Source organism: Saimiri boliviensis, chromosome 10 (assembly GCF_048565385.1).
Source record: "Saimiri boliviensis isolate mSaiBol1 chromosome 10, mSaiBol1.pri, whole genome shotgun sequence".
Lineage (NCBI taxonomy): Eukaryota > Metazoa > Chordata > Mammalia > Primates > Cebidae > Saimiri > Saimiri boliviensis.
The window spans coordinates 117,251,140-117,278,196 of record NC_133458.1 but is presented as its reverse complement, the minus strand read 5'-3'; the positions used below and the strand labels follow the sequence as shown (position 1 = coordinate 117,278,196).

The following is a 27,057-nucleotide window of genomic DNA, read 5'->3' as shown; positions in this document are numbered from 1 at the left end:
CAAGCCTGGTGAAAACACAATGCTTGGGCACTGGAAGGGAAAGGGCGAAGAGGTAATTCTGGGGGGAAATTAGTCTGAATGTTTAAACCCAACAGGAATGTTTCCTGTGAAGCAAAAGAATATTCTAATCAGAAATAGAGGACTCAAATGGTTGTAATTTTACCTCTACAGTGACACTGACAATTAAAAAAATATATATATGGTAAGAACTGAAAACAAACAATACTCCATTCCGAGGCTATCTATGGTAAAAAAGAATGGGCCTTAAAAGCTCACTGCACCCCAAGTATTTCACAATATTGATTCTCCTCATAAATACTGTATTTAGTTTGTTAGGAAACTAAGGGAGAAGGGAGCTTGGATCTTTAAAATGCTTTAATGCTGTCATTCTCTGCTAACTCTGAAAAGGCCACTTCTAAACTTCTATTTCATGGAAGTTAGACTTTTTATGCAGGTTTTATGTAATTTAACCAAGTATTAACTCCTTCCCTTCTTTTTTCTAAATTACTGACTTCATTTAATATTTAAAATAGAAAGAAAATATAAAATAATTATTTCAATTTTATACTCTCATCCTAAAAACTAAAATTATGTTAGAACATTTTGGGAAAAAAAGATTCAGTGATTTTATGACAAGTTACCCTGTGTTTAGGAAAACATTTCATTATTAGATTAGATAAACTAGTGCTATCCCCTTTTAGAAATATATGCTCTTCAAAAAAATTTAATAAGCCAATTATAGTTATGTAACTACCAATATTACAGATGAGTCATATTTTCATCACTTACTAATACTTCTGACTACTTAAAATATAGCAAAAAATGCAAAATGGCCACAAATGTGACAATATAAATACAAATTCTCAAATTTTACCCCCCCACACACCACTTCTAGCCATTAAAAAAGCCTTGAACTTTTTTAACTATTGAGTTTTGTTTCTTTTTTTTAACCTAAAAGTACTTAAAATTCAGGACGGGCAAAGAATAGATATAATTTCATTAGACCCTTTCATGTTTAATTACAGAAACTTGACTCATTTTCTATACTACCAGATTGGGCATCATCCACTAAGCACAACTGCTTTTACCTTAAACTTTATGTAAGTAATTTAACTAACTGATATATGTACTTCCATACAGATTGGACTTTATGTGAAGAAACAAGTAGTAAAGGTGATAAGCAGTCCTTTGGACATCACAAAGGAAACAAGAAGTGGTACATTTTAAAATATGGTCAACTGTCTAATATCATCTACCTTTCACATAGCATTTTATAGTATTCAAAGCATTACAGCAAGGAGTGCCTTCAATTACACAGGAGGAAATAAGCTCAGAAAGTTGATGAGACTTCCCTGGAAATAGTTGATGAGTAGCAGAATTAGTGTCAGGATTAAAAGCTCAAACACTCTTAACTGGATCAGAATCCTCTTTAGAAACACGGACTTCAGATAAAGAGTGCATATTCTAAAAGTTAGCATTGATTACTGTTCCCAACCATTAGGCTCTTTGGCAAAGTTGGTTTGTACAATGTTAAAAAAGTTTGACCTCTAGGCAGGCAAACATTGTTCTCCATTTCATTCATTCACTGGTTCATTCAACAAACACACAAAAAGCACTATAATATGCTTAGACAATGAGCAAGTGTGACTTAAAAGGGTTATGGTATAATAGGAGAAATAGACATAAAAATGGATTAATTACAATTAAATTTAAAGAGTATGTTTAAAATGGAAGTATCTCTAAGACCCTATGGAACATAGTAGATGACAGCTGTGCTGAACTTTGAAGAAGAAATTAGAAAATAGACACTAAGGCAGACAGGGTAGACTTGTGGTAAAAAAAAAAAATATTTTAGGCAGAGTGGATACAACTTGCTCAAAGACACAGAGACACATAAAATGCAGAACAAAGTCAAGAAATTATGAATGACACATCTAATTCATACCCAGGGGAAGAGAGAGGTGATAAGGTTGAAAAGGTCAGCTAATATGAGGCATTCAAATATTTATGGAGAGATGAAAGACAGGGAAGTAGAGGAAATCCGAGTGGGTAGACCTAAATCATTAAGTCATCAGGAAGCCAATAAAGAATTACTAAGAAGGAGGATTACATGATCAGGTTCAGGTTTCTGGAAGGTTACTTTAGTAGAATGTTATGAACAAAATACAGTGAAAGCAAATCTGAAGAAAAATACACAAGTTCAGAGTATGTGTGTTAGTTCCCAGGAAAAATAAAGAATGCCTGAACAGAAGAGAAGAGCCTGGATGTCTATGGATCAAGCAGAAGGGGGTGTTTAGAGTAGAAACAGCCAAGTGTTGCTGCCAGAGCACTGCACTAATGGCAGAAAGCAGTAAGAGACAGGCCAATAATATAAAGAGGGCAAGATCTTAGAGAGCTTTACACACAACATTAAGGAGCTCAGGTCTTATTTTGTAGTTGTTGAAAAATCATACCAGGGTTTTAAAATCTGTATTTTCAGCAGATCATTCTGGCAACCAGGTGGCAGATGGGATTAAAGTAGAAAAATCAGAGGCACAAGAGATTTATTTGCTACGTAGAGGCAGGAGAAAATAAGAGCCTAAGCTAGAACAAGAGTAGTAAGAAAATCACCAGGACTTAGGGAATGGCTAGGTGAAAGGGGTGAAGGATTCATCTGTGGCTTAGGTGACAAAGGAGGCAGTGATGCCACCAAATGGGATAAAGAACAAAGATAGATGCAAATTTAGAGGGAAATGAAAATGAGTTCATTATGGACATGCTGAGGTTCAGATAAAAAGACAACAACAGATAAAGATATTTAAGAGGCACCCAAATAAATATGCATCCTACTCCAGAAAAGGTCACTGTGCAAGTGGTCACAGAAATCCAGAGATTTAGATAAAGTACAAATTACGAAGAAATGTGGATAATGGACCAAATCCTAGAAAAGCCAACATGTAAAGGAAAAGTAGAAGCAAAGCAAAGTGAAAAAAACAGAAAGAATTATCACAAATGGTCAAGAAAATAGAAAAAAAAATGGTGTCATGATAAAGAAGTTCTGAGAAGAAAAGTGAAACTAAGAATTTAAAATCAGCAAAATGTCCATCAGCTGGTGAATGAATAGACCAGTCATCCCCAAACTACGGCCTGAGGGCCACATGTGGCCCCGTGAGGCCATTTATCCGGCCCCCCGCCACACTTCAGGAAGGGGCACCTCTTTCATTGGTGGTCAGTGTGAGGAGCACAGTATGTGGCAGCCCTCCAACGGTCTGAGGGACGGTGAACTGGCCCCCTGTGTAAAAAGTTTGGGGATGCCTGGAATAGACAAAACATGGCATACCCATTCAATGGAATACTATTCAACAACAAAAAAGAATGAAGTACTAATACATACTACATAATGAATGAACCTCAAAATCATTATATTTGCATGAAAGAAACCAGACACAAGAGATCAAATAATGTTTACTGCATTTACATGAAATATGCAAAAATAGGCAAATCTACAGAGATATAAAGTAGATTCCTGGTTACCTACAGGTAGCATTAGAGATATTCCATGACATAATATGTATCTCTAAGAAACAAGGGAGGCAATGCGATGAAGTGAAGAACAAAAGTGGACAAAAAGATTCATGAATAGGAGGAAGAAAATCTCTGGCAGGTGGCTGGGTATGGTGGCTCATGCCTGTAATCCCAGCACTTTGAGAGGCTGAGGTGGGTGGATCACCTGAGGTCGGGAGTTCAAGACCAGCCTGGCCAATATGGTGAAACCCTAACTCTACTAAAAATGTAAAAATCAGCCAGGTATGGTGGTGGGTGCCTGTAATCCCAGCTACTCGGGAGGAAGAGGCAGAACTGCTTGAACCCAGGAGGCGGAGGTTCCAGTGGGCCAAGATTATGCCATTGTACTCTAGGGTGGGTAACAAGAGTAAGACTCCATCTCAAGCAAAAAGAAAGAAAGAAAAAGAAAGAAAGAAAATCTCCTGTGGGTAAGAAAGGGTGTAAAATAGAGGTCAAGAATTGAGGATGATCATACCTGGCAATTTCAATCTTCTTACATAGAAATGACATCATCCTCTAAGAAAGAAGGGACAGAGGTTCAGAAGAGGGACTGAGGACTAAAGGAACTGACAAAGGACAAATAATTCAGAACAATTTTTAGTGACAAATTTACCCAGGTGTGTGAGTGTGTACCAGCACATGGCTGTCCTGGTCGTGAGAGCACTAATTCAGGATTGAGAGTATGGCTGAGGGGCACAATGGGAAGACAGGGACGTAAGAGAATTGAAGATGCTGGTAAGATAGAATTAGGATAATTAATCATTTCATAGACATAGAAAAATAAAAGAAAAAGAATGAATAGATTAGAGATCAAGACTCCATAAAGTCATAAAGCTTGTGGGAAAATGAGCACAAAAGCTTGAAGAATAAGGGGTCAAGAGAGAGTGTCATGGAGGCTAGAGATCCTCAAGTTTCAGTGCTGACACCATCCAAAGTATGGCCTTACCAGTGAGGAGATGAAACAGGGAAGAGGTGAGGGTCACTGGAATTGAATTTGGTTGAAGAACTGCAAGGCCAGTCTTCAATGAGTGAAGAAAAGTGACCCAAGTTGGACAATGGCAGCAACAGAAAGGGGTCGACGGCACTGCAGCCAAATAGCAGGCAACTCAAAGGAGAGGGCTGCTGGTAAAACGAGAGAAAGACGGCACACATTCTAATAAAGTGTTGTGGGTACAGGACTCTATTTACAATGAAACAAAGTTTGAAGTAAAAAGGAACTGGGTGGGAAGCAAGGGGGAGGATGAGGCCACACTACTGGTAACATAGGATAAAGCCAGGAGATGGATCAGACAAGCAGAGTTTGCTTTTTGTGTAAGGATTAAAACTTCCAAGGTCACAGGGAAGAAGAGAGCAACAGTTGAAGCTCCCTGGCCTCCAATATTCTATGACACAAACTGTTTTGGTCCAAGAACAGGCTAAGAGTGCTATCTAGTACTTACCCTGGACCCAGAAAGTTGGTGGGAGCTTTGCTATAGCAAGGACCCAGATGTGGAATAAATTCATTCCCTCATATAAGTAAGAATTTGGGGCATTTATACTATTCCTAACACCTACAGTGTAATCTCTTTTACTCTTATAAAGGCACTGAGCTTCACATTATTTCAAATCTTAACAGGTTCCTAATTTAATTCTCAAAACTTGAGGAATTAAGTGATCAATACAGTTTACAAAAACCACATCACATAAATCTTTCATTTTGATCACTGTCTACATTCTACTTAATACACTCTTGGAGTGTGTTGTATGTGTGTGAGTGGCGTGTACACACATATAAAATATTTGGGGTTTTTTTGTTGTTGTTGTTGGCGGGGAGGAAGAGAGTAGTGGCAAGGAGACAGAATCACTGTAAGAAACCACCACCAAAAGCATCAGGACTCCAAAGCACAAGCAAATTTACAATATAAACAATTTACAGAAGAATCCTTTGAAAGTGCTACCTTACCTTGTCATGGACTGTCATGCAGCTAGCTGCATCCTTCTGAAGAATTTCAGTTACCCCATTGGAAAGTCTTTCATACTTCAGCTTGGGTTCCTCTTCACTCTCTTCTTCCTGCACAAATGGCAAAGAAAAATGACAGCCATCAAAGATTTGTTTTGAAAATCTCAAAACACACTTCTTATAGGAGAACCAGAGATGCTTTCTTCAATGATGTCAATAATTCCAATGATAGCTAAAGGTTAAGATTTTCGTGTTTCATTTTGCGTAGGTATATCAACTGCTACAACATCACCGGAAAAATAAATTCAAAAGCTGGAAACAGGAGTATACAGACTTAGTGTTATACTGCCACTAACTTTACATGTTCAACCTTACTATTTGGTACAGCTTCATAAAATATTCTTAATCCTCACAGTTACGGAATAAAGTTAGTAATCAATATTTACTATAATGGCCATGAATTAATAAATCAAGGAGAGTTGTAAAAATTATTACAATAATGATTCAGAGTGAGATTTTATTTTACATCAATAAGTAATGAGAAACAAAAAGTTTTCAATAAAGCCAGCCAAAATAGAAGTTCATAAAAATAACGTACCCATTGACAATAGCTGACAACATTAGTCAGAACACCATACAAACCACCGCAATTGCACAGTCTTCACCCTTCAGCTAATATTAGAGTAGCTTGAGGACATCAGTGCTCCCACCACAAATAACGGACAGGCTTAATGGAATATACAACAATATCTATCCAAGGCATCAAAGGGCCACTAAGCAACCTCAACTAGAAGAGTCAAGATTCCAGGGCAGCAGAGAAGTGAGCTGGCATTCTAAGGCCACTTTCTTCTTGGAGGCATTTACTAATTCTGGGTGTAGGACAAGAAGCCAAGAACCCAAGCTCTGGGGTAGGAAAGCAGCACACCTTCGGTACCTGTAGGGATGGAGTGACAAAACCGGAGACTTGAGGGGCCAAGATCCCCGTGGAAGAGAGGCAGAGACCTGAGCTTGTTACACAGCCACTTTTCCCTGTAAGACAACTATCAATGTCTAAAGCTGCACATAATGAAGCTAAAAAGCCAAATAAAAAGAAAAATGCAAACCAGCTGCCTTGATGTGTTAAGAAGTTAAGAGTAAGAGTTCAAGAGGCATTGGGAAATTGAATCCTGTTGAATATCACAGTCTTAGTTGGAACCCTTGGTCCCCAGAGGACACAAAAACTTAACAAACTCCCACAGAGCTTTGACTCAGTTCAATCTTTGATTGGAGTAAGGTATGTAACCACCAACATACCTGTCTAGCGAAGGAAACAGTGACTCCTCTTTGGAGAAAGAAGAGCCTACTGGGGCCTCTACAATTTTTGATGTACAATACTAAGGATTCAATAAAATATTACCAGGTATGCCATAAGATGGGACCAAATGACCAAAACTCACAATGAAAACTGACCATAAAAACAAACAGATGGGTGATAGACTTTGAAGTTAGCAGTAAAGGGATTTAAAATAACTATAAATACATATTCAAAAAAATAGAAAAAGAAAACTGATGAAAAGTTAGAAATTTTCAACAGAATTGTAATTTGTAAAAATAAAAAAGAATCAAATAAAAATTTTTACACTGAATACAATGTTAACTGAATTAAGATGTCAATAGATGGTTTAATAGAAGATTAGCAAAACAGAAGACAAAATACGTGAAATGAAAAATGAGTTAAAAAATATCCAAAGAGAATCCCAGAGAAGAAAAATGGAAGGAAAATATAAAAAGGAATGTATGAGTCTTATAAAACAGAGTGAAAAGGTCTAACATACTTTTTATTACAGTCCCAGAAGGATAGGGAAAAAATGGAAAGGAACAGAGCAACATTTAAAGAGGTAACAACAGAATTTTCCAAAACTGTTAAGACATCAACCTACAAACTCAAGAAGCTCTGCAATAAGGAGGATAAATATGAAGTCACACCTAAGGTGCATCATAGTAAAAAGAAAATTAGGCAAAAGAAAAATGACTTGTAGAGTAATAAGTGCTCTGCCTATTGAAGATGATAAAACTGATGGGACATACTAGACAGAGACTGTAAATTCAAATCCTTACAGAAGTCTTCATCTCTGGGACAAGGGGCTGCATCTTCACGTGGGAAGAGGTTAATTTGTTAATTAATGGAAATGATAGAATATATCAAGCATCATGGTAGAGACTTAACAGCAGATATCTCATTTCATCCTAACTTAAGAGAAAAACAAACAAATCCTATTGAGAGTTAAGTATAATTATCCCACTTTACAGATTTTCAGTAAAAACTGGTGATTAGAGATTTTAAGTAACTTCCTCAAGACATACAGTGGGTAGAAGAGCAGCTAAAATTCAGCTATGTGTGCTCTAAAGTCACTATTTCCAAAATCTCCTATGAAAATGCCTCTACAAATCACAACAGAAGCCTATAAATAATGACAAACTATGTGATCAATAGAAAACGTTTTAAAATGTGTTTATTTAGCAGGTACATTAGCTAACTACTGCTGCATAACAAATTATGCCAACACTTGCTGATTTACTTATTTTATTATTATTTTCTACAGAGACTCGTTATGTTGCCCAGGCTGGACTCAAACTCAGGTTCAAGAGATCTTCTCACCTCAGCCTTCCAAGTCGCTAAGACTACAAGCATGTGCCACACTCCTGGCCACCAAAATGTACTGATTTAAAACAACAGTAAATATGTACTATTTTACAGTTTCTAAAGGTAATCAATTCAGAAGTAGCTTAGCTGAATGGTTCACTGAGGCTCTCTCATGGGATTGCAGACAAGATGTCAGCTAGGGCTGCAGCTATCGAAGGCCTGACTGGGGTTGGAGGATCTACTTCTAAGATGGCTCAGTCAAATGGATGGCAAGTTGGTCCTTGCTGCTGGCAGAAGGCTTCAGTTCCTTACTTCATGGACCCCTCCACAGTGCTGCTTGATCAGAACATGGCAAGTGGCTTCCTCCAGAATGAGTGATCCAAGAGGAAACAAAGTGGACGCACCATCCATGTTTCATATGGCTTCAGATGGAACACTGTCATTTCTACAGTATCCTTTCAATCATACGTGTCAGCCATCATTCAGTATGGGAGTGGCAGACAAAGAGCATGAAAAATAGGAGGTGAGAATCAGTGGGGGCCATCATGCAGGCTAGCTACAAGAATAGTAACAACACTTTAAGAGTCTTAAAATTCTAAACTTGAAGAGCCATAAGCTCAGTTAAAATCAGTATTTCATATCTACTGACCAGCTGTGTTAAACTCCCTAGATATACATAAGCTATTAGCTGTTTATTTAGGATGCAAGTATTCAAAACAAAGATGATGTACCTATTACTAACTTTCCAAGAATAACTTTAAGAATAGCAACAAAAGGGAAGCATAAGCACAGTTATCCATAGGACTTACACATTTCTATGAAAAAGTAGTGATAATCTATCCAATCCAAGGAGCTGTTATACCCTAAAACTGACCAGTTTTTAATACAAAATATAAAATAGCTAATTAGCCAATCTAAAAAATTTGAAAAAAGAAAACTACAAAAAACAACAAACACTTCTACTTACGTAACTACAAGCAAGAAAGAGAAATCATTACAAAGTTAATATTAAATGTAGCACAGATGATGTGTGCATTCTGAAGTAAACATGTAAAACACAAATTGAATCGTGAGTGCTAGTCTTTATAATAAGATGCCACATGTTGCTCAAGTCTGGACATCAAATGTGCATCCAATGTGAAAAGTTAATTCTAGCCTCTTGACTATTTTGCATAAAAGCACTCATCCACGGACCATTAGATAAAGTTACTGTAAATAAGGTTTTCCTGTCTTACTTATAAGTGGAAACTAAATAATTTCTCACACATAAATATACAAAAATAAATACTTTCACAACACAGTTCAGTGAAGCATCCTTACTAGGTTTCAAAAACCATAAATAAAATGAAAACTCCAATATTAGGCATTTGATGTACCATTTCAGTTTTCTGACAGGTATCTTTTATGTTAAGTTAAAAGCAGGGTAAAGGTAAATTTTTAAGTTTTTTCTTCCTCCATGCTGTAAACAAAGAAAATACAAAGTGATTCAAAAATATGATTCATGGAGGTTATTCTGCTGTTGCAGACTCTGTATCACATTTTAAATAAAAAAACATTTAAAAATCTAGAATAAAATAGTTTCTCTTTAACTAAAAAATATATATATATATAGAAAAAAGGGTCCATGCAGTTTGAACTTCCATGGTAAACAACTCAGTATTAATAAAAAGCAAATCAATAGTTTTTGTTAAATTTTAATAATCCTACAAGCCTACAAATAAAACCATCAACAGTCTGAGTTGGGATGACAGTTAACTGCGTTTCTATGACAACCTAGTGGAATAGTACAAGTCCTGACTTGCAGCTAAGCGAAGATATGAACAGAGTGACATTTACCCATACAAGAAAAATTTGCAGCTTTCTTTTAAAAAGAATCAATTCCTCATTCACATAGATTTTTACTAAGTGTAGAGCACTTTTAATTAAAGACAAGTCCTTTATACCATCCTACAGAATTCTAAACACTACCTGAAAATAAATATCACATCATGGTCAATCTCACTGAGTTTCAGACTTAGGAGGGGGAAAATTACTTCTAAGGATAACAAATTAAGATAATTAAAGATTTCCCCCTGAAAAACTGTTTAGTAATTTTGTTACATTGTTACCATGAGGTAAATTTTCATGGAGGAAGTCTTGTTTACCTAACTTGGTCTTATATACCAACAAGAATATTTTACATTTCTTTTCACCTAATAATTTAAAATTTGTGTAAAAGAAATTGATTTTTTCAGTGTTTACAACCAAATATAATTGTGTAGAATGGATTCTACATTTTTCATCTCGTTTAAACGTATCTTTCACATATTAGTACATTTTATATGGCATCAACGTTATGTCCAAATGAAGACTTGAATTTTACATTTCAAAAATGTGTGTCACATGAATTCTGGGGTTAAAAGAAAGATCATTACACTTTCTGCTGTTACTACTTATACAGAACTTAAAATGTCACCTCTGAATACCATTTCTTTATTAAAATTCAGTTTTGTTTTATTTTTACAAAATAAAATGATACTCAGTATACTGATTGGAGAAAGGTGAGATATAAAGCCCAAATTAGACTGGTATAAAACACCACCAGTGGAGCACTCCTTGACCATTCACATCTCACTCTATGGAGGCAACCTTCCTTCTATCCAGCTTTGCCTGAGAAAGACCTCAGATGAACCTCCAGGAATTTTAGTAAGATGAATGGTTTAGTTGGTTTCATGTTATCAACTACATCTGACTAGGGGCAAATCCTTTTAATAAATATCCAATGTTTTAAAGCTAGATACAATAGGAAAACACTAATATCCTCAAAAGAAATTCTCTCTCTCTCTCTCTCTCTCTCTCTCACACACACACATACACACACACGCGCGCGCACACACACATACACACACACACACCCCCCTTTTATGCAGTTTGAACTTCCACAGTAAAAAACCAACTATTAATAAAAAGCAAACTGATAACCAATCATGGGGATGAAGCTATAAAACACAGGTTTTCTTCCACTAGAACATTCTTTCTAGAACTCTAATTAAATCCAAGGGGAATTGAAATATCCAAAATTGGGAGTCAACCTGATAAACTTAACATATAAAAACAGCTATCAAAATCCTGTATCAGAACATCTGAATTTTAGGAAACTTGCATTTTTAAAAATTCTCTCTTTACAAATAATTCAATTTGTAGAAGCCCTATGACTAAAATATTTATTTGCTATTACTATTTATTAGAGAAGATAGAGAACAGAAAGATAAAACACAGTTGGCACTCAAATACAAATAAATTTTTAAGAGCATAATTAAAATGAATAAAGTCAATCAAAACACATAATTTGAGTCTCAAAAACATATAACTAACAATATTTTAAGGAACAGTTCGAGTCACTACCACAGGGTATTATCAACGAAGGCATCGTAAATAGACAGGAGCTATATATTATTGGATATTTACATGTATTTGAAACTATAAAGTTATCACTGAAAGTACATGCGTAATACAGGACATCTCCAAATTTGCCACATTCATATTAAAGTTTTCAATAAAGTATAGAAAAGATACAAGATGAGAAAAAAGAATGTCTAAAAAAGAACCTGAAGGTAAAGTTCAAAATTAATCAAAGGCTAAACTCTTCAACTAGCTTTGTATTGCCCACCCCAACTCACCCCAAGAAAGAATGCTACTTCCTTAAAAGGACAACCGTTAACTATTAATACTGTATGCTATAGTTTTATTACAGAAAGAGCATTTTGTTTACACAAAAAAGATGACTATCTGGTAGGAAAGATGGCTTTATAGATCCTTCTAAAATGTCAAAACGTATCAAGAAAACTACATAAACAAGTTGAAAGAGTAACTTCTGGTTTCCATTAATAGCACAAGGTATTATAGCTGCCTCAATGACCAAACTTTTTAAGAAAGTGACATGAAGATAATGGAATTCATCTACAATAAAACAACTGTGGTCAAAGCTCCCAGCATGCCTTTCCATCAGACTGCTGACAGATAGGCAATTATATTCTTATATGAATGCAAATAATATTGTTAAACTTTCAACTTTCAAGCAATATCGTTATTAAGGAAAAAATATATTAATTTTTAAAGTAGCTGAAATTAGGAGCTGATACATGTAATCTGGATGGCATGGGTCTACTTTTTCAAGCAGAAAATTCACCAGGAGTCTACTCACACCGATATATTATTATTAAAAGCACAAAATATATATGGTTAAATAAGTAGTTCTCAACCAGAGGTAATTTTTATCCCCCAGGGACATTTATTTAGCAATGTCTAGAGTTATTTTCATTGTCACAATTGGGTGAGGGAAAAGTGCTACTGGCATCCAGCAGGTAGAGGCCAGGGATTATGCTAAACAATCTACAATGCACAAGACACTCCCAGAACAAAAAATTACCCAACCCAAAGTGCCAGTAGCTCCAAGGTTGAAAAACTCTGAATTAAATAAATTTCACAAGATAAAATATTACATGTACATTAAAATCTGTTTTCAAAGACAATTTAATAATAAAAAGAAATGTTATTATTTCAAAAAGAAATAATAAATATATGCTGTTATTATTTCATTCAAAAAGAAATCTCAGAATGTCTTACTAAGTGAAAGCACAGGTCATAAAACCTGCTTTGTATGATCCAAATTTTATTTAAGAACGGTATATGCATATATGGGGAGAAGATTAATAGAATAAACACCAAAACAGTAATCTCTGTAAGCTCGGTTTCTTCCTCCACAGAATGGGGATGATAATAGAGACCACATCACAGCGTTGCTGTAACTATTAAAAACTGCAAATTAAAAAAAAAAAAATCACTGTTGTGAGCTATTGCCAATATTTTCTAAATTTTCTAAAACAAACATATTTATTATAAAAATAAATGGTTCAACGTCCTCTTCGACATTTTGTATCTACTGAGCTAAGATTCTTATCTCTCAAAGCTGCTTTCCTTTACCGTAACACACTGACCAGAAAAGTGAGAAGAAGTTGAGCCCCTAATAATTGAGGAGCTCTACTTAAGATTCACAAGATATGCAGTCTTCATAAACCTTGGTCTCTCCTGTGCCCTGTAGTATTAGAATTTCATGTTCAATTCAAGGAGGAAAAAATAAGGTGAAGGTTCCCATGCCCTAAGCCACATACCATAAACAGGATCAACTCCCATCATTTATTTTATATTGGGAAAGCGATAAGAATATATAGAAGAGGGGAAAAAATGAGAAAAGCAAATAAGCTTTTCATTTCCTTCTAGCCATATGGAATAACCTCACCAATCTTCAAGCTATGCCATTCAGGTAGACAATTTCCGCCACTAAAACCAACATAACCCTCTTTTCCTTTCTTGCCAATATCCCTTGGTGATCACAAGATCCTTAAAAGCAGAGTTTATGCCTTTTCATTGTTCTGAACTTCACCTAACAGAACTGTGAGTACCTAATAAAGACCAGCGAAAACAAACGTATGTAGTAACAGCAGACCAGGTTTGGTAAGCAGCTTTTCTAAGACATTCTCATTTAGATTTCCACACACGAAAATCCAAATCATAGAGTATCAACCAAAGGAACCTCAGAGATCATCTTAACTATGTGTTACTGCACAGACACAGAGAAGGAGGACAAAAGTGGGGAGTAGGGAGGTAGAGGCATCAAACAGAACAAAAGGTCTCGAAATTGTGAAATACTGTAAACTAGAATTATAGATAAATTTATAGAAATGGAACTCTATCATCTTCTAGCAGTAGAAGCAAATAGAAGTCGTGCAAACTCAACTGTCAGAAAAACTTAGACTTATTTATAATAAATCTATGTTGTTACATGAAAAAGGAAAATGCTAAAGTTCTTCAAATTATTTTGTTTGAGAGAGATTAAATACCTCTTGAGCATTTCCAATTGCACATTCCATAAGCCAAGTGCAAAGAAGCACCTTGTTAACCACCCCCACCAAAGCCTCTTCCAGTTTCTCAATAATTTCCATGAAAAATTAGATAAAAACTCACTATAGCAATAAACATTAAAACAATTACCAAAATCAAGGAAAAACGGACACATTTGTTGAATCTGAATTCCTGACATACCTAATTTATTTCAAGAAACATAACCCAAACTGCACAAAAGGTATTCAGATGATTTCTAGCTCTCCCACCAACACTTTGTGCCCAAGACCTGGAGCCTGCCCCAATCTCACAGAGCAGACCCCTGCCCTACCCCTTAGCTACTCTTAGCCTCTGCCCACTGTATCTCCAATCTTCAAATATTTTAGCCCTGGCCACCATCTTTCTATATCTTTCTTCCACAGGCCGAGACTCTAAACCTCTATCACCTGGGCGGTGCACTCCACGCGCTGGGAGTCCAACCTTAAGCACTGCACGACCAAGGACCTCTAATGGCAGGAAGGTGGACACTGCAGGGACCAGAGAAAAGTAATAAAAGTAAAGCTAAAAGGAATTAATAAACCAGATTAAAAAATTTAGTAAGTCCAAGCATTCGCACCTTTTAAACACAAATTGAAGAGGCACACACACACACACACACACACACACACACACACACACAAACAGTGAGAAAATAAAAGCCATCAAAGTACCATCTCATGCAGAAAGGTACCTGGCTCAGACTGTTTTAGTGAAAAGTTCTATTAAAAATCTTCAAAGAACACAAAATTCTCAACTTATTTAAGCTGTCCCGTAAGAGAGAAATATAAAAACCTCCAAACTCATTTTGATAAACCTGATATCAAAACTCCCAGAGTCCACCAAAAAACAACAAAAAATATGCATACTATTCTATGTAAAAATTCTAAATATCACAAATCAAACCCAGCATATATTAATAGAAAATATTTAAGATCAAATATTGCAAAAACACAAAGACTGGATATTATGAAATCTAACATCATTTGATAAGTCAGAGAAAAAAAATGACAGGACCATCTTGACAGACACTGCAGACAGCATTTATAAAGTTCAACATTGTTTATGATCTTAAAACACCTTTCAGTAAATAAAAAGATTTCTTTACCAAAGAGCTAAGAATGCAGAGCCAAGAATGATCGTTTGAAATCAGAAGTCAACATGATATTGAACAATGAAATAAGAGAAACATTTCCATCAGCAGCAGGAAACAACGCACAGATAACAACAATCACTTCCTTTTTCAAAACGAACTTAGAAGTTTTAGCCAAGGCAAAAGACAAGAAAATGGAAAATGTAATAAATAGATCCTGATTGGTATGGTCTTATTTGAAGACAGTACGACTAGAAAGAACAAAACACAGCTTCTGCCAAGACAGAGAGATGACCTGCGCTGCTGGCCTACTTTCCCCATCTCTGCCCTGAAGACATAATAAAAAAGAGAGGAAAGAGGGATTGCAGAAATTAACATGCTCAATTAAGAACTATGGAGGCGCTGAAACTACCCAGAGTAGGGAGCTAGGGGCAACAGTGAGGATGAGGTCAAGGAAAGCTGGTAGGTCCAGCACAGACCTCTCCCCAGGGTGCCTGGTCTTGCTGTCCCATTCACTAAAGAAATAGGCAGCAATAGCTCAGCCTCTCAGGGGTGAGGACTGGCCTGCTGCATTCACTCCTTCATCTTCTCCCTTCCTCCTAACAAGTAAGATGCTTGTTAGGGGCTGCTTCCTCTGTGGATTAACCCCAAGTACACTTCACAAAGGCTCAGAAGAGTCATCTCACAAATTCCCGCACTGAATTGTATTTTTCGAGGAAGTATTCAAATAACAGGAAAAAAAAAAAAAAATCCTAAAGATGCTGTAAGACAGTGGTCCCCAACCTTTTTGGCACCAGGGACTGGTTTTGTGGAAAACAATTTTTCCACCAGGGTAGGGATGGTGGTGATGGTCTCGGTTTGGGGATGAAATTGTTCCACCTCAGATTATCAAGCATTAGATTCTCATAAGGAGGGCAACCTAGATCCTCACATGCACAGTTCACAGTAGGGTTCATGCTCCTATGAGAATCGAATGTTGCTGCTGATCTGACAGGAGCTCAGGCTGTAATGCTTGCTCCCCTGCTCCCGCACATGGACTGGTGGGTTGAAGACCCCTGCTGTAAAAGGTACGAGAAATAAGGAAAATCAAGTATCTTAATAATGGTCACTAAGTCATTTTTTTTAAAAAAGAGCGTTATCCAAAATCCTACTGAAATTCAGAATCAAGAGCCAGTCACAAAACAAACTAAAATTTTTCTTTTGTCAGTTCTACCATATGCAATGCATATACACTGTACAAGTTACTTAAAACTTCAGTTACCTTTCCTTTTGTGAAAAGGAAATGATAACTTGTACCTCAGAGGACTTTTATAAGAATTAAATGTAATAAATGTACAGAAAGCACAAAGCACAGTATTTGGTAATTCCCAGAGAAAGTCAAATACTGAAAATACAAGCATGATGTGTATTACAAACCCAGCTTCACACTACAGAACTCATAGCCTCCCTTCTAAGTTACTTCCTATCACATGATCAGACTATAAAACCAAACAGTAACACTTCTAATTACCTCATTGTTTTAAACTATTAAAAGATGAAGATACATTACTTTTTATTTTACCACATCATTAAGAAAAATTTTTTTTCCACACACATCTAAGGGTGAATCTTGTTAGTAGGAATGTAAAAGGAAATGCTATCCTCTCCTATTTAAGGCAAGAACCTCTCCCAGATGTCTATAAAGACTGGAAGTAGCCCATTACAGGCCAAATCCTTCAAAACTGCCCAATCACTAGTGATGGAAATGATGACAACAGACTAAAACCTTAAGTTCTGTCAGAAGTTTCCCCACTCCCATCCCTCCCTGATACAATTCTGAGCAACGTATTTAATCCACTGAGGTCTTTAGGGAAAACAGTCATATTCTAAAGTAAAGAACTGTGATGACATGGATGCCTGTGAATCTCTATGTTTAAAAACGGGTGCACTGAAACTGAAATAGCTCATGGATGAAAGAAACCTTCGTGCTATTTAGATTTGTTATAGCATTTCTTGAGCCTGCAGAGACAGGAATGCCTTAAAGTCTTGACAGCACAGAATCAGGCCCTAATTGTCAAGTGAAATGATCATTTAAACACACTCTTGAACAATCATCAGAAAAGACACGTTTTTACAAATACAGCTCCCCACAGTATTAGGAGTTCCATCACAACCATTTTCTGTATGTTTTCCTTGCTGGATGTATTTGACTCCCAAAACTGAAATGCAGCCTAATGAAAAGTGCTTAGGAGACAAGGTCATTCAATCAAATTATTTACTATATTAGTTTCATATCACTGCTGTAAAAAATGATGACAAACAGTGTGAAACAACACAAATTTATTGTCGTATAGTGCTTTAGGCTAGAGGCCCGACACAGATCTCACTGGGCGAAAATCAGGGTGTCAGCAGTGCTGCCCACCCCTGGAAGCTGGGGAAAGAATCCCTTCCTTGCCTTTTCCAGCTTCTGAAAGTGCCTGCATTCCTTGGCTATGGGCCCTTCTTCCCCCTTCAAAGCTAGCAAAAGCAGGTTGAAACCTTCCCATATCACAGCCTTTTCTCCTGCCCGCTTCTTCCATTTACAAAGACCCTTAAGATTATAACGGTCCTGCTCAGATAATCCTACATAATCTTACTCTCCTGAAGTCAGCTGATTAGGAACCTTAATTCTCGCTTGCTGTGTAACATGACATATTCACAGGTTTCAGGGATTAGGATGTAAACATCTTTTGGGAACCATTATTCTGCCTGTTACAGGGAATAATATAAGGATCAGAGAGGCTAAAGATGATGGTAAGCAAAAGAGTTGGAAGACCTGAGCCAAACCCAAAGCTAAATAAAGAAAACTTCTTATTTGCTTGTTCCTAAATTAAATCTTGATCCCTGTGAGGACATGGCATAGGATAAGACAATTCTCAGGTTGAGCCAGGAGGCCAGGAGTGGTCCTTGTTTCTGTTTGACAAAGCCCTTCTCAAAGCCCTAGTTTTGCCATCTCCAAAACAAGTCTACAACACCAGCTTGACATAATTGTTGAGAAGATTAATAAAGTCAATTCAATTCATTCATCCACTGACAAGCAGCTCTACTAGATAATGAGGACAGGGTCCCTACCCTCATGAAAGTGCCTGGCATACATCTGGACAAAAAATAAAATAGCAGCAATACACATTATCTCCTTTAACAGTCACTCAAAAAACTTGTCCCATACAAACATTCTAGATTGCACCATTTTGTAACACACAGTACGGGAATTTCTCAGGGCATCTCAAAGACATTTTGCCATGTCAGTCTCTCCTAAGCTCATTCCAGTCAGGCCCCATGACCACAAGTCACCAAAACTGCTCTTAGAATCACCAATGGCCTCACTTTGGCAGATCCCAGAGTGAATCCCTAGACCTCATCTCATTCCTTCTCTCAGCAGCATTTGACATAGTGATCATGCCCTTCATCCAGAGAGGTATTCTTCCCTTGGCTTGTGGGACATCATTCTCTCCTGGTTCTCTTCCTACCTTACTGGTTACCTCTTCTCAGTCTCCTTTGCTGGTTTCCCTTCACCTGCCAGATCTCTAAAATGTGGTAGCACCCCTCAGGGTCCAGGCATCAGGCCTCTTTATCTGTCCTCGTGCCCTAAATGATCTCATCCAGTTTCATGGTGTTGAACACCATCTAAATGCTGAGTCACGAATTCTTACCTCCAGCCCAAACTTGAACTACTCTTCCTCAGGTCTACTAGACGATTCCACTTGGATGTCTAATTGACAACTCCAACTTAAAATATGTGAAGTAGAACTTCCAATCTACCCCACCACCACCACCTCACCCTGAGCACCAAAAATAACTGTAGCGAGAGCCCTCCCCTACCTCAGTTACAAAAACCCCATCTTTCCAATGGCTCATCTTTAACTGTTCTTTCATTTACATGCCCACATTTTAGTCAGGAAATTTGTTGGCTATCCTTTAAAAAACAAAAAACAACTACAGCGTTCATCACCTCTAGCCCAGAGTTCTAACAAAGCCTTGCCACTGGTCTCCCCTATTCCTATGTATCCTTCTTAGACATTTTTTAAAACAGCATCCAGAGTGATCCTACTAAAACAAAGACTTTCCATTGCTTTCCAGCTTACTCACAGTAAAAAATAAAGACACAGGCCGGGCACAGTGGCTCATGCCTGTAATCCCAAGCACTCTGGGAGGCCAAGGCAGACAGATTACTTGAGGTCAGGACTTTGAGACCAGCCTGGCCAACATAGTGAAACCCTGTCTCTACTAAAAATACAAAATGTAGCTGGGCATGGTGGCGTGCACGCACCTGTAGTCCTAGCTACTCAGGAGGCTGAGGCAGGAGAATCGTTTGAACCCGAGAGGCGGAGACTGCAGTGTGCCAAGATCAGCCACTCCACTCCAGCCTGGGCGACACAGTGAGTCTCCTTCTCAAAAATGAACAAAAAACAAACTAAAAAACAAACACAAGAAACTGACCTTATAGGCTCAACATTCTTAGCTGCCCATTCATTGCTTCTTGGACATCATTTCCAACCACTCTGCTCTCACCACACGCACATCCTAGAAGACATCCAGCATGACCCTACCTCTAGGCAGTGTTTGCTCTTCCTTTTACCTATGAGACTTTTCCTCAGAAATTTACTCGAATGTCACCTGAACAGACAGGCTTTCCCTAACCACTCAGGCAACTCCTCAGCCCGTTCCATAGTTCCCTTACCTAGTGTTATTTTTGTTTTTCACAACACTTATAACCACTTGCTTTATTACATATTTAAGTTTTTTTTTGTTGTTTACTGTTTCCCTTCCTCATGAAATACCTGTGTATCCTTGCATTCGGGATATAAAAGTCGTCAATAAATATTTGTCAAATGAATAAAATGATCAACCAGTCAATCTTGGACTGCCTAAAATAATTTTTCTTCTAGGTAGTGAAATTACAAATTCTGCTCAAATATGTATCATACCAGGGGAAGTTGTTTTCACCTCTTCAATACCTAAGAAATGGCAGTAATTGAGATTCAAAAATCTTGCCCCCAGAAAGTTTCTAAGTTCCCAAACATATAATTTTTAAAATATATGCTTCAAAAGGAATGTTTATCCATGCCTGAATGATGCAATAATCAGCAAAACCCGTTAATATTAATAGCTCATTAAATAAAAGAGCAAGTTTGTAAGCTAAATGCTATGTGGAAGCTTTGTGGACATTATAATCCTATGCTCCATTTTTCTCAGCAATCAATATCATAACAGGGCACATTACCATTTTTGTAACTAGTTACCATAAATCTGTTTATTAAAATTAATACCTGTAAAGAATCAATTTAATTTTCAATAAATGATTCATAATGTTCTACCCACCAGGTGAGATAAATAAATGACTCTTGTGTGATGCATTTCCTGATTTAAAAGGCTATCTCCTGATCTCTCAAAACGACTGGTTTTCATTTTAACAAAACTGAAAAAAGAACTGTCTTTGTGGCTGATGCACCTAGAAATTGCATTTTATTTTAAAATTAATTTCTCATTAAACTAAATAGCATACAGGCTTGTTCTAAATAGTTTCAAATATTTGTCAGGCCACTTGGTTTTATTAAAATTTATACATCTTACATATTTAAGAACTCCTAACTGGTATTTGGAATAACTAAACCAGAATTAAATGCACATCTGTTTAGGAGGCATGCTTATTTAATAATGGTAACAAAAATTACAGACAGAGGTGACACAATTTTTTTTTTAATTTGCTTTTTTGTAGAGAGGAAGGATCACTACATTGCCCAGGCTGGTCTAGAACGCCTAACCTCAAGCAATCCTCCCACTTCAACTTCCCAATGTGCTGTGATTTTAAGTGTGAGCCACTGCACCTGGCCTACACCTATTAACGGTTCTGTTATTACCTGCCTTGGCCTGGGCTCTGAGTAATGGAATGCATATGCAATCTTTGCTTCAACGGAACAAACTATAGGCAGAATAAGCCTAGTTTAGCTATTCACTTGTGTTCACAAATCAGAGGTCTCTGGAACACATCTGTCTCTTGTCTCATCTGGTACAAAGCAGACCTCAAAACATTTCAGTTGCTATTTAGTGCCCTTCTCTTTCCTTGACACTCCTCGTTAGCCTGATATTTTTTCCCTTCCTATTATTCTCTCTGCCGTTCAACTGTAATCTTGAAATGTTATGCTTATAATTTGATGCTTATATTGCAAAGTTCTTTATACAATACTCTAAACTCTTCTGAGAAAGTGGCATATACTTCTAAATATAGAATACACCAAGAACCTATTCAAAGACACAGGATTTTTTTTTTTTTAACTTATCTCCATGAAGCAGAACTGCTTTAGTCTTCAGTTCTATGACCAATGTATTCCATAGCATATTGTTTATGTTCCATAAATAGGAAAAACCCTATAGAAAATGATCACATTTCTGTATTATTGATGCCTCAATTTCCTCTCCTTGCACTACTAATTCTATTCAGAAATAAATGTTGTGTTAAGATACTACAATTTTGTAACTGTTTACTTCAGCATAACCAGCCTCTCCTGACAAATACACTACCTGACAGGGCTGTGGTTCATATTAAATGAGATAATCCACAAAAAACACTCAGCACACCATGAAGCACATAGGAAATAATGAAGCAACTGATTCTTCATGATTTAAATATTGTCTTGCATTAAAACGTACATAATGAGATGAATCTGATGTTGGAATTATCAAATCAGCCATTAGAAAAATGCTTCAAGTAATTATAAATTCTCTTGAAGCAAATGAAACAATAGAACATCTCAGCAAAGAAACAGAATTTTTAGGAAAGTTTTAGTACTAGAAAATACAATAACCAAAGGACATAACTCGCTGGATGGGCTTAATAGCAGAGTACAGATGACACAGGACAGAACCACTGAATCTGAGGGCAGATCAACAGAATGTACACCCTCTGAATGAGAGAGAGAAAACTAACTTTTAAAAATAAAACTGTCAGGAACTTGTGAAAAAAATGACAAAAGCAACAACATTCATGTTATCACAGTTCCACCGGGAGAGAGAGTGGGACTGAAAAAGTATTTGGAGAAAAAAATGGTTGAAAACTTTCACAATTTGGTGAAGGATATAAACCTACATATCCCAGAAGCTAAGCAAACCCCAAATAAAATAAATAAAAGAAATCCATGGCCAAAAACATTATAATTAAACTTGTGAAAACTAAAGTTAAAAAAAGAAAAGCTGGAAAACAGCACATTACTTATAGGAAGCACCAATTCAAATGAAAATTTCTCATTTGAAATGATAGAAGCCAGAAGGAAATAGCACAACATATCTTAAGTCCTCAAAGGAAAGAATTGCCAACCACCAATGCTGTATCTGGGAAGAAAAAAAAACAAAACAAAACACCTCAAAACAGAAGGGAAGATAAAGACGCTCTGATATTCTCATATTAAAAAATTTAAAAATAAAAAAAAAACTCAGAATTTGTCATTTGCAAGCCTATCTTTAAAGAGTAGCTAATGGGAGCTTTCTATACAGAAAGGAACAGAAGATAAAAGATAACAGAAAAAAGCTTAGAACTTCAAAAAGGAAAGAGAATATAGAGATGGGTGAACACAGAGGTAAATATAATAGCTTATTCCTTCCATGAGTTTCTTAAATGACATTTGATAGTGGAAGCAAAAAAAAAAAAAATACAATACCAACTGATGTGATGCTCAAAATATGTAAAATATTTAAACAATTGCACTTAAAAAGCAAGGAGGCTAAAAGGACCTAAATGGAAATAAGGTTTTTATACTTGACTAGAAGTGCCAAAATGTTGTGGACACCAATAGACCATGTGATAAGTTGTGTATACCTATTTCAATACCTACAGCAACCACTAGGAAAACTATACAAAGTCACTAAAAAATATTATATGTAAATCAAGATGGAATTCTAACAAATGTTCAAGTAACACATAGGTAAGAAAGAGAAACAAGAGAAATGAAAAACAGAGAAAACAAACAGAAAACCAAAAAATGGCAGACTTAAGCCTTAACATATCAATAATTACTTTAAATGTGAGAAAGCTACCTACAATTAGTTAAAAGACTAGAAGAGCACACAAAATCCAATTTCCGAAGTTTACACTCTGTGTGGTTCGATGCATATAGTATGTATAAAATGACAGAATTATACAGATAGAGAACAGATTAGTAGTTGCCAGGAGTTGGATGTGCAGCAAGGAGTGGCTGTGATCACAGAAAGATAGCAAAGGGAAACTTCAGATAAACTGTCCTGTATTTTCACTGCAGTAGAGTGGTGGTTACATGAATCTTGACATGATAAAACCACACAGAACTAAGTACACACACATTCACACACAAACAAATGAGTGCATGTAATACTGGTGAAATCCAAATAAGGTCTGTGCCTTGTATCAATATCAATTTCCTGGTGTGAAATTATAGTAGAGTTATATAAAATATTAGCCTTTGGAAAATGGGTGAAGGGTATTCAGAATATCTTTGCATTATTTCCTTTTTTCTCTCTCTCTCTCTTTTAGAGACAGGGTCTTGCTCTGCTGTCCAGACTGAAGTGAAGTGGAATGATCATGGTTTGCTGCAGCCTCAACCTCCTGGGCTCAAGTGATCCTCCCACCTCAGCCTCCCAAATAACCAGGATTACAGGCAAGCTCCATCACGCCTAGTAAATTTTTTGTAGAAACAGGGTCTCCCTGTGTTGCTCCAGCTGTTCTCAAACTCCTGGCCTCAAGTGATCCTCCTGCCTCGATCTCCCACCTCTGTGTTATTTCTTAACTACATGTGAATATACAGTTATTTTAAAATGATTTTTTAATGTAATATCTCAAGAAAAAAAAGTGTAGTACAGTAAAAACAATTTTGGCTTTATATTAGCAGAAAATCTTGGATACAATAAAATTGGCTAAGAAATAAACCAAATATTTCCCCTAACTCCCTTGTTAGAGTTTGAGATGGGGAAGGAAAGATATCATTTCATTCTGGGTTCCATAGCTCTGAAACCCAAACATCAATACAGAATATATCTATAATATATATAAAGATTAATATGTTTTGCTAAAAAAACAAAGAGTTATTTTGCTAACTATATAAGTTAAGCATATTATAGAAAATTTAGAATATGAAGGCGGATTATGAGAGTAAATAAAATAAAAAGCACATGTCCCAGTGACATATGGTCTTGCATGCCTTTTTCCTTTACTTGTATATGAATTTTGTGGGGTGGAGAGAAACCCATACACCCTAAATTGGGAATCAGCAAACTACAGCCTGCAGACCAAATTCAGCATCTGTTTATGTACAGCCCATAAGCTAAGCATGATGTTTACACTTTTACACAGTTATCTACCTACAGAATATCTGCCATATTGCCTCTGTCTGCAAAGCTTTTAAATATTTACTACCTAGAACTTTACAGAAAAAGCCTGTCAACCCCTGTTATTAATGGCATTTTTATAAAAAGCTTTTTCAATTATAAAGATAACATGAAAAAAAGACATATGAATATTTTCTTTACCTAAATATTAATGCCATTAATCAAGTTACTGACAGAATTACAATCTATTACATGGATTATATGAATAAATCTTCATTAATCAATTTCTTATTTTTGGATATTTTTAGCCTGTTTCCAGTTTTGGTATTATACAAATAAATATTTTTAAGGAGGTCTCACATAGCTAACATTATTTATTTTATAAATATTTTTATAAAATTATAAAATGCTGTTTTGTAAATAAACAGCATTATGTATTTTGTGGTGATACAGGAATGTTATTAAACAATTAATATTATATATAAATTATTCTCCATTCTCTAGAATAGAAAGCAATTCTGAAATTGGTATCTTTTCCTACAAGTTTTACAGATCAAAATCTGTAGTATTACCCAAAAGTCTCATTTTATACATAGGGAAAGTTCCAAAGATTTTTTTTTATCCTGTCAAATTCTATAAAGGTACATACAGGAACAGTCTGGCCTAAAATCAAAGAGTCACAAGGAAGTTAAAGTCAATGTAACTAGATGTTGGAGCTTTGAGTCAAACTACTGGATCCAAATCCACTTACCACCTGGGTAGCCTTCCAAGTTAATAAAAACTTGAAGTATGTGTCTTTATCTGTAAACCAGAAGCCATCATCATAGCCAAGTCACAGGGCAGATTAAGATACCTTAAGAGCATACCGAAGTGCCCAACACTAAATAACTGTTCATTTTTGTAATGATCATCATTATCAGAGTAGTACTGTGAGAAACACAGTACTTGTTCCATTACATCTCCGCTCCAAAGAGGGCTCAGACAGACCTGCCTCTAACAAGCAGTGACTTGCAGGATTTTAAAAATAAAATAAAATCCCAGAAACTAATTTGATTACTTGCTTTTATTTGAAAATATATTTAATACGAAAGTATATTATTTGTTTCAGCCTAAACAAAACTATATAAAAGAGGTCACCAATGGATTACAAAGTGCCACTTTGAAGAAAAGAATAATTTAGACATAAAGAAATCATTCTTTGGGTTCAGAATTCAGGCTAAGAACATCTTTTTCCTCTCACTGTTTATAATGGACTCACTTTCCTGTAACAAGGCTGAACTGGACACTGGAATCTTCTTGACTCCCTATCTGGCTTGTCTCTCCCACACTATCCTATATATCCTATCGTCTAAACTCAAGAACCATCTCCTTGGAGTCAGTTCCTCCTTGCCTTGCCCAGGGCCCTACATTTCTCCTGTCTCTTATGGGGACTTTCACAAGAACCACGCAAATAGTCTTCCTGCTGTTGTCTCTCCTTCCAGTTTATCTGACATTTTGTCCATTTTTGTCCATTTCAACCCTTTCTCTACCTTCAACAATCAAGCTTTTGGGTGGCTCCCCGATGGCCACAGAATCAAGTCCACATGTGCTGGTTTGATACATTAGGAGCTTCACAACCACACCAATTTCCTTTGGGAGCCTCACTGCCCCACCATCCTTCTGCACTCCAGCTACACTGAGTGCCTCATGGTTGGCTGAACGTACATGTATACGTACTCTTGTATGACTCAGTCTCTGCACATATATTACCTCCTTCCCAAAGACTCCCAGCTTCACTGCCCAGACTCACCTCCCAAGGTTCCAGGCATACTCAATCTTGAAGACTCCAACTGAAACCATTCCTGACCACTCATCCACTCCTCTGTGCTCCCACCTCACTCTGCTACCATCTACATAAGAGCAATCATCCCTAAGTATTGAAAAGATCTTAGTGCATCCAAACAGGAGTGAAATCCTTTTGAAGATGATGTACTTCTTTGTTATGCTCTTCAAAAATAAAACACCATTTAAGAAATAGTCTGGCTCATAATATCAAGGTGAAATAAACAATATACTGTGTATTGTTTTAAAAATCCTAGCTGGAAGGACCAGTTTAGTCTAAAAAATTTTGCTACAACCAATTACCATAAATTCAGGTCCCTTAACTATATACCCTATTAAATGACATACTTAACTATCTTAGTTGTAATATGATTTTGCATTTCTACTTTAACTGCAAAATATGCTAAAATTCTAAGTGGTATCTTTTTTGGTGAGTAGGTAAGTCTCCTGATCCGATGATGTTCTTTGTTTCTGGGCACCCTTAATTTCCTCTGCTTTGTCCTTTTCCTTCACTGCCAAGCCTCTGAGGGATGCCTCCCCCATTTCTCCCAAAAGTAGCACCATCCAACTCTATCACCTAAAGCCCCACATACTTTCAAGCTCCTTTCTTTAAATTCTCGAAATCCACCAAGTCTCACATCTGTTCTCATATTTCCCCACTAAGAATGGGGCCCCCTTTTCACTAAGGATGATTTTTATCTGCTTTCGGCCTCAGCTGGGTCTCAGCTATACTCTCTTCATTTCTACCCAGTCTCCATCTGACTCAGCTCCAGTGTCAACTCCAGAGCTGACTCTGCTGGCTTTGGATGT

The 27,057-nt window shown here is 36.6% G+C and overlaps 1 protein-coding gene across 2 annotated transcripts in view; it reads right to left on the bottom strand.

Moving 5' to 3' along the window:
* The window catches only part of VPS41 (VPS41 subunit of HOPS complex), a 186,473-nt gene that overhangs the window by 145,390 nt on the left and 14,026 nt on the right, over positions 1-27,057 (bottom strand). For both annotated transcript variants that reach the window (XM_003930754.3, XM_074379801.1), the window contains one exon: positions 5,486-5,593. In XM_003930754.3, coding sequence (XP_003930803.1) covers positions 5,486-5,593 — 108 coding nt within the window. The remainder of the gene's footprint in view (positions 1-5,485; positions 5,594-27,057) is intronic.